The sequence below is a fragment of the Pteropus medius genome, unplaced genomic scaffold, assembly GCF_902729225.1.
Source record: "Pteropus medius unplaced genomic scaffold, Ma_sr-lr_union100, whole genome shotgun sequence".
Classification (NCBI taxonomy): Eukaryota; Metazoa; Chordata; class Mammalia; order Chiroptera; family Pteropodidae; genus Pteropus; species Pteropus medius.
In genome coordinates this window covers 2,715,502-2,729,364 of record NW_024348533.1, presented here as the reverse complement: position 1 = coordinate 2,729,364, position 13,863 = coordinate 2,715,502, and the positions used below count along the sequence as shown (strand labels likewise).

The 13,863-nt window shown below is 39.4% G+C and overlaps 1 protein-coding gene across 1 annotated transcript in view; it reads left to right on the top strand.

The window, feature by feature from the left end:
• The window catches only part of TRRAP (transformation/transcription domain associated protein), a 128,740-nt gene extending 128,268 nt beyond the window's left edge, over positions 1-472 (top strand). The window contains exon 72 of the mRNA XM_039880325.1: positions 466-472. Within this exon, the coding sequence (XP_039736259.1) occupies positions 466-472 (7 nt within the window). The remainder of the gene's footprint in view (positions 1-465) is intronic.
• Positions 473-13,863: the final 13,391 nt, after the last annotated feature.

Here is a 13,863-nt window from a genome sequence, read left to right as displayed (position 1 = left end):
CTTCCATCGATGGACGCTCCCATTTCTTGGCTAGTGTGAACGATGCTGCTGTGAACATGGGTGTACAAATATCCGTTTAATTCACAACTTTCAATTTTGGGGGGAATATACACTGAAGTAAAATCGTTGAGTCATATAATTCTGTTTTTCATTTTTTGAAGAACTGCCACAGTGTTCCATCACAGCTGTACTATTTTATATCCCCACCAGCAGTGCACAAGGGTTCCAATTTCTCCACATCCTTGCCAACTCTTGTTTTTTGATAATAATCATCCTAACATGTATAAAGTGGTATGTATCTCATTGTGGACTTGATTTGTAGTTCTCTAAAGATTAGTGATGAGCATCTTTTCATGAGGTTATTGACCATTTGTATATCTTTGGAGAAATATTTATTTAAACTTCTTGCTCATTTTTAATGAGGTTTTTTTTAAGTCATTGGGAGTTTTTTTTTATATATTCTAGGTATTAACCTTTTACCAGTTATGATTTGCAGATATTTTCTCCCATTTTGTAGGTCGCCCTTTTATTCTGTTGATAGTGTCCTTTCTTGCACAAGTTTTAAATTTTGATGTGGTACAATTTATTTAGTTTTTTTTTTGTCGTTTGTGCTTTTTGGTATCATATCTAAGGAATCATTGCCAAATCCAATGCCATGAAGCTTTTCCCTTGTTTAAGAGTTCTATAGTTTTAGTTCTTTGATTCATTTTGAGTTTTTACATATGATGCAAGGCAAAGATTCAACTTTATTCTTTTGCATGTATATACCCAGTTTTCTCAGCACCATTTATAGAAAGACTGTCCTTTCCCCACTGAATGATCTTGGCGCCCTTATCAAAAACGATTTGACCATATATGATAGGGCTTATTATGGGTTCTCTATTACACTGGTCTATATGTCTGTCTTTTTGATGGTACTATACCATGTTTATTACTGTAGCTTTGTAAAAGATTTTAAATCAGCAAGTGCAAGACCTCTAACATCGTTATTTTTCAAGATTGTTTAGGCTAATTGGAGATCCCTGAGGTTCCTGAGTTTCAGGGTGAGTTTTCCTACTTTTGCAAAAGTGGTTTTGGGATCTTGTTGGGTTGTGTTGATTCTCTAGATTAGTTTGGGTAGTAATGGTATCTTAACATATTGTTTTCCAACCCATCAACCCAGAATATCTTCCCATTTATTTGTGTCTCCTTTAATTTCTTTTCATTGTGTAGTTTTAAATAGTGTTCAGTGTACAAGTCTTTCATTTCCTTGGTTAAATTTATTCCTATTTTATTCTTGTTGATGCTGACTGAAAATGGAATTGTTTTCTTAATTTTCCTTTTGGATTGTTGATAGCATATAGAAACACAACTGATTTTTGTATGCTGACCTTGTATCCTGCAACTTCGCCGAATTTTTTAGTTAGAACAGTTCGTTTTGATAAGAAAGAAAATCATTTATTTTAAAGTAGTATTGGCAGAAACTTTCTTACAGAGAAAGCTATTTTAGTTGTTGGACAAACATGGCAAAAAGTATGAAAAGACAGGCCTCAGTTTAGTTTCTTGAAGGGAAGATAAGAACTAAGTAAGGGTTTGCTGAAATGCTTCACTTTAAATAGAGGATCACGGGAGATAAGACTTGGGTCTCCAAGAAAAGATGGGGCTCAAGAAACAGAAGAAGATGGGAGAACCAGTAGATGGTCTGCAAATGTGGTGGGTACTTCAGGAGTGGGGAGGAACAAGCATGTCGGTAGGCACCTGGACCTCCTCTGGCTGATGAACTAGCTAATTGTGGGGGTGCGGTGGGGGGAGAGAGGATTAAACCAGGGGTGAGGACAAAATGCTGGATTGTGAAGCACTGAGCTGGTCTGAAGCTTTCACCTATCAGTAGAAAAAAAGTCAGTACACCAAAGAGGTTTTCATAAAGGATAATCAAAACAATAATCCTTTATTATGTTTTGATGTTAAATGTCCTTTTTAAAGGAAATGCTGGTGATAAAGATGATTGTTATTAATGCCATACTTGATAAAGTAAAAATATATTTAGTCTGCAAAACAAGTTTGAGAAATACTAGCCTAACATCTTGTTATATGAGTTTCCTTACAATAGTGTGAGACTTTTTATCTGTAGCTTATATTTAATTTAAAAATTAAATGTAGAGTCAAAAAAAGTGGACCTATATCATCTGTGCATATAGATGAAAATCTCAAAATACCACCAAATATAAGAGATCTGTTTTGCTCCTATGCCTCATGAATGTGTAGTGTGATAAAATCTCGTTATGGTATATTGCCCTTTATATATATTTCTGGATAACATATGCATTCTTTTTAAGGAATTATTCAGTTACTATATTCATCTTAAACTTATCAGTCTGCCTTCAAATGATATACTTCACTTATAATGTAAGAATCTGACAACAGTAAACTTCCATTTCTCCCCTCTCGTTATGCTATTAATGTTATGTATTTTACTTTTATATGTTATTAACTCCATGCTACATTATTATTACTATTATTTGCACTAGACCATGCATTCTTAACAGGAGTGATATTGTTCCCTTATCGTTGGGGGTAGGGGGTGAATAGATAAAAATATCTAAAAAGACTCCTTAGGAAGGCGGTATATACTCATTTTTTTAGTTCTAACAGGGTTTTTGTGTGTGTGTGTGTTTCATAGTTTCTTCTATGAGATCATGTTCAGTCTGCTTTGCTCTCTCTGGTTTCCGAAAGGGTGTGGGGACCAGGCCAATTCCGCCAAACCATGCTGTGCCACACTGGAGAGAGAGTGGGGCAAAGGCAAGTAAAAATGCCTTCAATTTCCTGCTGTTTTGAATGGAGCCGTTTCTTGATTGGGCTTGGTCGTTAACAGATCTTTGCCTGATCGCTGGAGCTCCCAAAACGTTACGTTAGCCAGTCTCTAGTTTTGTCTTCCTGGGGGATGAAGTCCTGGGGCTTCCTGGTCCTCCATCTTGCTGATGTCACTCTAGGCAGTTTATTTACATTTATTTTTATTTTCTGAGTTATAATTTACACAAACATAAATTCTTACATAAACACATTAATCTTAAAACTAGACAAAATCCAGCCTGTGGTTCACGGAAGCAAGCTGAGTCCTGTGGAATGAATGCACGCTCAGTACAGATCGTGAGGCGAGTGACCCGGCAGCTCCAGAGCTGTCCTCTCACCCTCTCGTTCTCTAGACGGAATAAAAGGAACAAGACTCACTTTTAAACTCAGCAATTACAGTCTTTAATTGGGGCTTAAAGTTGTACTTTAGAACTTCCATTTATGTTTAGTTTCACTAAGTAAAACTAAATGAGAGAAAATGCAACATTATTTTAGAGAGATAAGAAATTGCTCTTTTTCTGGGTCAACAGAAGAAACTTGTTAAGTAGCAAAACAAAAGTATTCTTTTTATGCTATCCAGGAGCCAAATAAGATGGAAATAAGTTTGTCATAAGATTACATTTTATATTATACATTTATAAATCGTATTCTAAAACTTAGAGTATTATGAAACTTTCATTTGAGCTATTGTGTAATCACATAAATAATAGCAATAAAATTAAAAGAAATGGTTAAAATTATTTTAGGACCCAAGTTATTGCTGTATTTACGGATCACTTTAGTGGACTTATTAATAAATTCTATATTAATACTACCTACAAATAAAACGAAGTAGAAGTAATTAATTTAGAAGATTCACATTTAAATATTCTTCAGGTACTAATTGTTCTAGAATAATTCTATCAAGATTCTGATTTGAACCACTGAATAACCTTTGAACTAAAGAGAAGCAGCAGTTACTGCAGTATGGAGGTTACGGAGCGGAGTGTAGCCGAGGTTCTGGGTCCAGCTGACTGTGCCTCAGGCTGTGTGGACAGAAGGGGGAATCCAGTGCCTGGTGCAGATTTTTCTGTTGTTGCTGGGGTATTTATTGGGCCAAGGAAGACCACTGGAGGAGAAAATTGAGAATTCCTGGGAGTGTCATCCTCATTTTCCTGAATAGGGGGAAGGACAGGTGCTCTTGGGATCAGTCCCTGAGCCTCTGGGAAACACTTGGGTCTGAAGAGGGGACCAGTGCCTCAGCCAGCGCCCGGGGCAGGGGCGGATTCCCAGTGCCTGGGCTTTGCCGGGCCATCTGGAGCACGGACACGGCACCCTGGTTCCCTGCACCGTCACAGCTCCGTGCTCCTCCTTCCTCAGCAATCTGGTTCCTAGGGTTCTCTGGTGGGCCTCTCAGGCCTCTGCCAGATGCTTCACCTAGAGCGTCAGGGACGTGTGTTAAACTGAATTCCTTCTGAGTAGTTTTTGTCAGAAGCGTTCCTTTGCTTTTCCTGAATTACTATGTTTCTCTTGTGGGAAATGAGCTGACCTTGATAATGATTGTGGAGGGTTTCTATTTCCAGAAGGATTTTGGTCATTGTACAGAGAAGCTCAGCTCTTTGCACGCATGGCTGTCTTTTGCTCCGGGAAGGTTCTCCTCTCTTTTCACGGGGAATTTGCTCTTGATTGAACATTCAATAGAAATCCATGTCTTTATCTCAATGCAGTTTCTACTGCTGCTGTTTTAACTTTGGAGTCATTAAGGGCAGACTTACAGCATCCCAGCACAAACTTTCTCAGTTCTCTGATCAGGAGTTAATGCAGCTGATGGTCCCTCAGAGTCAAGCAGTGTTTCCGTCGTGCAGTAAGGATGAGTCCAACGGCACCAGTGCCTTCAGGTACATGTCAAGCCTATTTTCAGTGTTTTTCAAACTCAGACAATCCTATAACTTTCATATGCGAACTACTATTGATACATTAAAAAATCATTTCCAACTTAAATTTTTTCATTACTTTGTGGATTTTAATTTTTCCAGTTTTATTGAATATAATTGACATAACATTGTATTAGTCCAAGGTGTACAACGTAATGACTTGATACACATATCTACCACTGTGTTTTCTGACTGGTGAAGTGTTCTTGGGGGATTTTTAACACAAGCTTTAAGAGCATCGATGATCTTATCCTTTGCTACTTTAGCATACATTTGGTTTCATCTTTCTTCAAGTCAGTTTCTTCAAAAATCCTTCCAACTTGCCTTCCGAGGGATTTCCGATAGAGCCGTCACCTCCAGGTCCAAACTGTCACTGTCCACGTCCTCTCTATGATGTCGCTGGCCCTTCCTGTGGGACTGGCGTGGGTGCCCTGTGGTGGCTTCGCATCTTCACCAGCTCCCCGCGGCTGCTGCGTGGTGAGTGGGCTAGCGCGGGTTAAAGAGGGAGGAGAGGGCCCAGTGAGGGGAGAAGTGTGGGTGTTTGGATGGGCCTGCAGGGGGCCTGCGGGTGCCTCGCCCCCTCCATCCAGGTGGCCCCTAGCTCGGAGAACAGCTGGTGCCAGAGAGCAGAGCCTCGGGAATGCCGTCTGCAGTGGGTGCTCAGTGCAGGGAAGGGCTTGGGGGGCAGCTGACAAGGTGAGGGGCAGCTGGGGAGCTTGTGTGGCTCTGAACGAAAGACTAAAAGTCTTTTTACATCAAAGAACGGGGGAGAAAACTAATAGACAACATGGGGGTGTGAAAGCTTTCCCAAGTCATGCGGCACTGCCCCTCTGTCCCTCTGTCCAGGGCATGAGGCCGGAGAGGCCCCGGGCCGATGGGTTGGGGCAGGGTCCACAGCCTTTGTGTGGAAGCAAAGCCGGGAGGCAGGGGCAGACGCCACTTGGGTGTTGTCTCAGGCTATGGCTGCAGGTTCGAGGGTGGGCCCTTCACTGATTTCAGTGGATAACTTGATGTTTTAAATCTGCATTCACTCAGTCCCCACCACCCAGACCCGGGGCCCAGAAGGCTCCATCAGGCCCCCTCGATATCACCCTCCCCAGGACTGTTCTTGACACATTATTCTGTCTCTTTTGCCAACATTTCATCCATATTGCTGTTATCAGTTGATCTATTTTAACCTAACTTTACAGGTAAAGAAATGGAGGCTCAGGAGTTAAGTAAATCCCTGGCACGGGCACACTGGGCTGGAGCTGTTTTTAAACTCAGGACTCTAATGAGTCTAATCCTGTCCAGTCTCTGGGGGGGGCGGGGGGGGCACGAGCAGGGCTGCGTCTCTGCCCAGAGCCCCCAAAGACATCAGGGATTATGGTTCTGAAAAGTGCCCCACCAGCACCCCTACCAAGCATGCTGGGTTCCCTGTACTTCCCAGGGGCGCTAACTCCTGGATGGCAGGAGAGGAGAGGCAGCGGCCTGCCCCTGTCCTCGAGGCACACTGAGGGAGCAAGATGCTGAAAGGTAAGACCCTAGCGTGGGAAAGAGCGCTGTTCACACGTGCATGACGCTAGAACAGATGGGCCGTGATGACAGCACTTCCGTGTCTGCACGCCTCTGAGCACTTTACATGAGAACACTTCAGTTGGGACAATGCCCTGCAAGGAAGGCGCTGTTATCCCCATTTTACAAGGGATTAAATTAAGGCATAGGTTAGAAAGTGTGTCCGGGGTCACGTTACAAAGCCAGGATTTAATCCCTCATCTTAACTCTGCTCTTAATGATGCCACCTTGCCCTCTTGAGGGCATTGACAAGGAAAAAAAATGTACATGTGTTTTATATATACGTCTGCATTTAATCGGGTAAAATAAAGGCAAGTGAGCTGTTAACATGGCCGCTTGAGGGAAGGCCTGTGTGTGTGTGTTTGTTGGTGGAGGTGAGGATGAAGGAACAAATTAGTTCCAAAAGAGCAGGCTTTAAAAAAAGTCATCAAGATTATAGGCAGTGGGTGGGGACACCGATGGGTATAATGTTTTGTTCAAAAACAAAGTATTGTGACTTGGATAGTAGAAAAAGCCCCGATGAGCTTCACCTCGAGCTCAGCGTCCTCCTTACAGACAGCAGAGCACAGGACTGTTTTAGTGACTGTGACGAGGTGGCAGATATGAACAGAGTAATATCAGAGAAGTTAGTGGAGGAGGAAGCAGCAGGAGTCTCTCTACTCAGACAAGAACTGGAGTTGCAGAATCTGATGTAATTATTTTGGAACTCGGGCGTCTATTTGAATAGTCGTGGCTGGTAACTCGTGGTTGAGTTTGGTCAATTTTAGCTTTTAGTGCAGTGGTAGCTGCTCACCCCTGTGTTCTTGGTGCAACTTGCCAGAGCCAGGGTAGGCAGTAAGGACTTTGTCCTCCAACTACCAGGTTCTGTGTTCTGATTGCTGCTTTTGACCAGGGAGCTGCAGACAGCCATTGTTGCATCCCTTACCAGCTAAAGGAGCTTCTAGTGGAAAAATGGTGGTTTTATTTTTTCCTCCCCTTTGGGAGCCAAACATTTAAGGATTAGGATATTCAAAAGCAACTGCATGAACGACCTCTATAAATTGATGGACTCCAGCCAGAAAACTATTATTAAGGAGCTAGGACCCTCAGTCACGAAGCCACGAACTGAATTCTGCTAATACTCTGAATGATTGAGAAGATTCTTCCCTGGTTGAGCCCTGAGAAGAGAATGCAGTCTGGCTGATGACACCTGGATTGCAGCCTTGTGAGACCCAGAGCACAGGACCAAATTAAGCTGTGCCAAGAAACATGTGAGATATTTTTTTTTTTTTTTAAAGCAAACACCTATACAGGGAAATTTAGAAAGCTACGCAGGTCCAGGGAGGACCCAGGCTTAGGAAAGACCTGAGAAGACCTTAAGCTTTTACCTCAGGCTGATCAGAGACACTTAGCAACTGAAAAAATGAATAAAAACCCTGGGGAAAGAGGAGACTCTGATTTCCAGAGTTACATTATAAGATTCAAATGTCCAGTTTTCAGCAAAAAGTCACAAGAAATCATCACCGAGGAAGCACAGACAGCAGACTTGCTAGAAGAGGACTAATAGGAAAATATATGAACAGCAGATATCAATAGAGATAGAAATTATAGAAAGGAAGCAAAAAAGTTCTGGAGCTGAAAAGTACAATAACACAGGAAAAAGTTCTTAGGTTTTCAGAAGCAAATTTAAGCAGGCAGAAGAAAGAACGATGAACTTAGGGCAACTGAAATTATTGAGAAAAAGATGAAGAGGATTTGAATAACAGATATAATACAGAACAATCCACTCAACAATAGCATAATACACATCCTCCTCAAGTGTATGTGGAACATTCTCCAAAAGAGACCAGATGTTAGGCCATAAAAGCAAGTCTCAATAAATTTTAAAAGACTGAAACCATACAAAGTATTTTTTCTTACCACAATGGGATAAAACTAGAAATCAATAATGAAGAAAATTCAAAACTATGTGGAAATTAAGCAACACATCACAAGGGAAATTAGAAAATATCTTGAGATAAATGACAATGAAATTACAGCATATCAAAACAAACCAGTGCTCAAGGAAATTTATAATTGTAAGTGCTTACATTAAAAAAGGTCTCAAGTTAACAAACCACACCTTAAGGAACTAGAAAAAGAAAAAAACTAAACCCACAGTTAGCAGTGGAAGGAAATAATATGGCAGAGATGGAGACTAGAAAACAAATCATAAAGGCCAAGAGTTAGTTCTTCAAAAAATCAGCATAATCAAAAAATCAACATAATGAAAAGCCTTTAGCTAAATAAGAAAAACAAAAGACAACTAAAATCAGAAGAGAGGTCACATCAAGTGTAAATTTTACAGAAATAAAAAGGATTATGAGTATAGCTGACCCTGGACAACGCGGATTGTCTGTGTAAAGCTTTTGACTCCCCCAAAACTTAACTAGGAGCCTACTTTTGACTGACTGGATAACAATGAACACATATTTTGTATGTGTATTATACACGGTGTTCTTACAAAGATGTAAGATAAAATGTTTTTTAAAGAAAATTATAAGGGAAATTCATTTATAGTACTGTATCGATGATCTGCTTATAAGATGAATTGTCAGTAGCTACATCAATACTATCTTATATAAAAAGTGTAGATGTTATATTAGACATCGAAAATGAAAAAATTTGTATCTACTTACACGTATAACGACTCATCCATTGATGACTGCTTTATTGTAGTTTAGTCTAGTTGAAATAATTGCTTCATGGTAGTAAGGAAATCTCAAAAAATGTTTCCAATATATTAAAATCTGTGGTTTTTATTTAATAAATAAGTGGACCATGCAGTTCAAACCTTTTGTTCAAGGGTCAACTGTACTATGAATAACTGTATGCCAATAAAATGGATAATCTAGATGAAATGGACAAATTTCTAGAAACACACAACTTACCAAGACTGAAGAAAGAAAATGAGTAGACATAGTAAATAGAGTGAATCAGTAATCAAAAACCTTCCAACACAGAAAAAGCTCAGGACCTTCACCAGTGAATTCTACCAATAGTTTAAAGATTTAACACTAACCTTTCTCAAACTCTTCCAAAACCTTGAAGAGGAGGAAATGTTTCCTGATCTATTCTGTGTGACCAAAGATGCTACAATAAAACTGTAGGTTAATGTCCCTCATGAATATTGATGCAAAATATTATCCAATTGAGTCCAACAGCATAGTAAAAGGATTATATATCACGACAAAGTAAGACTTATTCCTGGAATGCAAGGATCACAACACGAAAAAAAATCAATGTTGATACACCATGTAATAGAATGAGTTAAAATCAAATGATCATCTCAATTGATGTAGCAAAATCATTTGACAACACATTTTCATGATGAAAACTCTCAACGAGGAACAGAAGGAAACTAACTACCTCAACATCATAAAAACCATATGTGAAAAATCCCACAGCTAACATACGCAACGACGAAAGACTGAAAGAAAGCTTTTCCTTTAAGGAACAAGAGAAGGATGTCTATTCAACATATAGTACTGAAGTCCTAGCCAGAACAATCAGGCGAGAGAAAAAGTGAAAGGCACCCAAACTGGAATAAAATGATGTTTGTAGTTGTCACAACTAATATGTGAAATCAGCAAAGTTGAAACGTACAAAATCAACAAACCAAACCAAAATCAGTTTCTAGACACTAACAAAGAACAATAAAAAAATTTTTCATTTAAAATAGCATTGAAGAGAGTACAAATTCTTAGGAATAAACTTAAGCAAGGAAGCAAAAGACTTATATGCTGAAAACTACAAACATTGCTGAAAGAAATGAAAGAAGATGCAGATATTAGTCTGTAAAATCTTTTTTGGGTATCACAAAATGAACTATAACAGGCTTGCTGACGCCTTCTTGTTCCCGCTGCTGTGGCTCCAGTCCGGGAGGTTTGGTGGGTTGGGCTGGTGGTGCAGGTGCTTGAGACCTCGAATTCCTGATCATTAAGAATCCCTTCTCCCTAACACTTATCCTACAGGACTAGGGATCCCAAGTCGTTTGTAAGAACCAGAACTGTATCAAGAAAAACTTGGCAAACTGGTTATGCAGTCTCCTCGGGTGGTGGAACCCTATTGAGATTCAGTACTTTCTGGAGTTTGGAGAAACATGGTGGAGTGAGAGACATCTCCAGATCTCTCCCTTTGAAACAACAATAAGTCGAACATCTAAAACTCAACAAAAACACACAAACTGCACACCAGCACCTCTGAGCATGGGATCTGCATATAAGAGCTACCACAGGTCAGAACCCTGGGTGTCAGGTGGTAGACTGGGAGAAATAAAGAAGCTGCCTCTTGCAGTCCCTGGAGCTCCCTGTAGGAGAGAAGGGGGAGGGGAGAGGGTGTGGCAACTTCCCAGAACAGCCTTGCCTGGGAGAGCTGTGAGCTCCATAGGGCTGGTGGTGGTGCCCAGTCTTCAGGGCAAAAGGCAGAGAAACAGGGACGGTAGAGACACAATAGTTGATTTTTAGAAGCCAAGGTTGAAAAACCGAGGCTGAGCCGCAGCCTCCATCCCTCAATCCGGAGGGCCCCTCTCCCCATACCCTCAGAGATGGAATGCTGCGGAGCCCCAGGGGAATCTGAGCAAATGCTACCGTCACTGTCGCTAACACTGTCAGGAACTGAGACTGAGGGTAGTGAGCATGATTAAACATCTATAAGAAAAAAAAAGACATTATTAAGACTTTATATAAAGCAGACATCCAAGAGGCTTATACACCACCTATTGGAAACCAAAAGAATACCTTCTTTGTAACAGGCTAGGGACCATTATAAAATAAATTTTCTTTCTTTTTTATAAAATAAAAAAGGCAGAATATACGTCCATTAATGTCCAAGTGAAGAAATAGTCCATTAAACACCATGAACAACAAAGGTGACAAGGCATCTCAGAAAGAGAAAAATCTCCAGAAAATAAGCTTAAACCTAGAAATATGCGACATAAATGACAGAGAATTCCAGATGGTACTTCTGAAAAACCTCAGTGAGACTGAAACAAGTCATATCAACAATTTCAGGAATTGAAAAAACAACTAGATGAGCAGAATGCGTTCTTTAGCAAGGAGATTGAAACTCTCAAAAAGAACAGAATAAAACTTCTGGAGATTAAAAACACACTAAGAGTTGAAAATGAAATAACAAGCTTGGAAAATAAGTCAACAAATGGAGGAAAAGATCAGTGATATTGAAGACAGAAATCTAGAACTAAGTCAGAAGGAAGAAGAAAGAAATCAAAGAATGAAAAATAATTAAAGAGAAATACAAGAACTAACTGATACCATCAGGAGTGGAAACATAAGAATGGGCATTCTTGAAGGGGAGGAAAAGGAGCAGAGATTAGAAAGCATTTTCAGACAAATAGTGGATGAGAAATTCCCAAATCTAAGGAATGAGCTGGAGCTTGGAATTCAAGAAGTCAACAGAACACTCAATTACCTCAACTCACAAAGGCCTTCACCAAGACACATTGTATTAAAATTATCAAAAATCAAGGATAAAGACAGAGTTCTCAGGGTAGCCAGGGAGAAGAAAATGGCAACTTATAAAGGAAAACCCATTAAATTATCGTCGGACTTCTCGGCACAAATCTTATAAGCCAGGAAGGAGTAGAATCAAATATTCAAACTATTAAGTGAAAGGAACTACCGGCCTAGAATAATGTATCCAGCTAAGCTCTCCTTTGGATATGAAGGAGAAATAAAGACCTTTCCAGACATACAAGGCCTGCACTACAGGAAATAAAGGGGTCAGCTCACCAAAAACAAAATGACAAAGAACAAAAACAAAACAAAAACAAACCATAATTAGGAGTAAGGTGACTAACAGGCAAATAGAAGCAGAGGAGGCAACCCTTACTAAGAACAGGGCATTATAAGCTTAAACATTAAGAAGAGAATTGCTACAGCAAGGCAGTCATGAAAATTCAGCATACATAGGGACAAATTGAGATAACAATGACTGAAAAGGGTAGGATTCAAAGATCCAAACTCGCAAATGGGAATGTTGTTAAGGCACGCGCAGAAGAAAATGGACAGCTGTATATATATAACTATCCTTTACATATTCGTAATGGTAACCACACACCAAAGACTCAGAACTGAAATATATAACATAAAGCAAAAACCAGAAGAAAAACCCACAAAAGCTAATCAAAATAAAGAAAACAGAAGCACAAGGACAAGGAAGTAATGGAAACACCGAGCTACCAGAAAGCAAAAGATAAAATGACCTTAAATGTAAATGGACTGAACTCACCAATAAAAAGGCAGAGTTGCAGAATGGATCAAAAACAAAACCCAACCATATGCTGCCTCCAAGAGACATACCTCAGTTCCAAAGACGAATATAGACTCAAAGCGAAAGGGTGGAAAATGATATTTCAAGCAAATGGCATTCAGAGAAAAGCGGGAGTAGCAGTACTGATATCAGATGAAATAGACTTCAAAATAAAAAGGTAAAGAAAGATACTGAGGGACACTTCATAATGATAAAGGGAATCATGCACCAAGAAGACATAACACTTACTAATATCTATTCTTCCAATCAAGGAGCCCCGAAATATGTAAAGCAATTACTACTAGAACTAAAGAGTGAAACAGACCAAAACACTATCGTAATAGCAGACCTAAATACCCCACTGTCGGATGTGGACAGATCATCCAAATGGAAAATCAATAAGGAAATAATATCCTTAAATGACATATCAGACCAACTGGACATAATTGACATTTACAGAGCCTTCCATCCCCAAACAGCTGCTTATACATTCTTCTCTAGTGCACATGGAACATTCTCAAGGATGGACCATATACTAAGACACAGAGATAGCCTCAACAAATATAGGAGGACCGAAATCATACCATTCATATTCTCTGATCATAATGCTTTGAAACTAGAGATCAACTGCAAAAAGAAATCAGGAAGAACCACAAATACATGGAGATTAAACAACATGCTACTGAAGAATAATTGGGCCAGAGAAGAGAGAGATCAAGAGATACATAGAAACGAATAATAATAGTACAATATATCAAAACTTTTGGGACATGGCAAAAGCAGTCATAAGAGCAAAGTTGATATCATTACAGGTCTACCTCCAAAAACAAGAACAAGCCCAAATAAACAACCTAACGCTTCATCTTAAAAAATTAGAAAAGGAAGAACAAATGAAGCCTAAAGTCAGCAGAATGGAAGAAATAATCAAAATTAGAGCAGAAATAAATGAAATTGAAAACAAACAAACAAAAAAAAATAGAAAAAATAAATGCAATGAAGAGCTGGTTCTTTGAGAAGGGTAATAAAATTGACAACCCCCTGGCTAGACTCACTAAAGAAAAAAGAGAAAGGACACAAACAAAATCAGGGATGAAAGAGGAAATTACAACTGACATCGCAGAAATACAGAGGATCATATAAAAATACTATGAAAAAGTATATAACACCAAATTTAATAACCTAGAAGAAATGGACCAATACTTAGAAAAATACAACCTTCCTAGACTGAATCAAGAAGAACTGGAAAATCTAAATAGACCGATCAGCAGTATGGAAATTG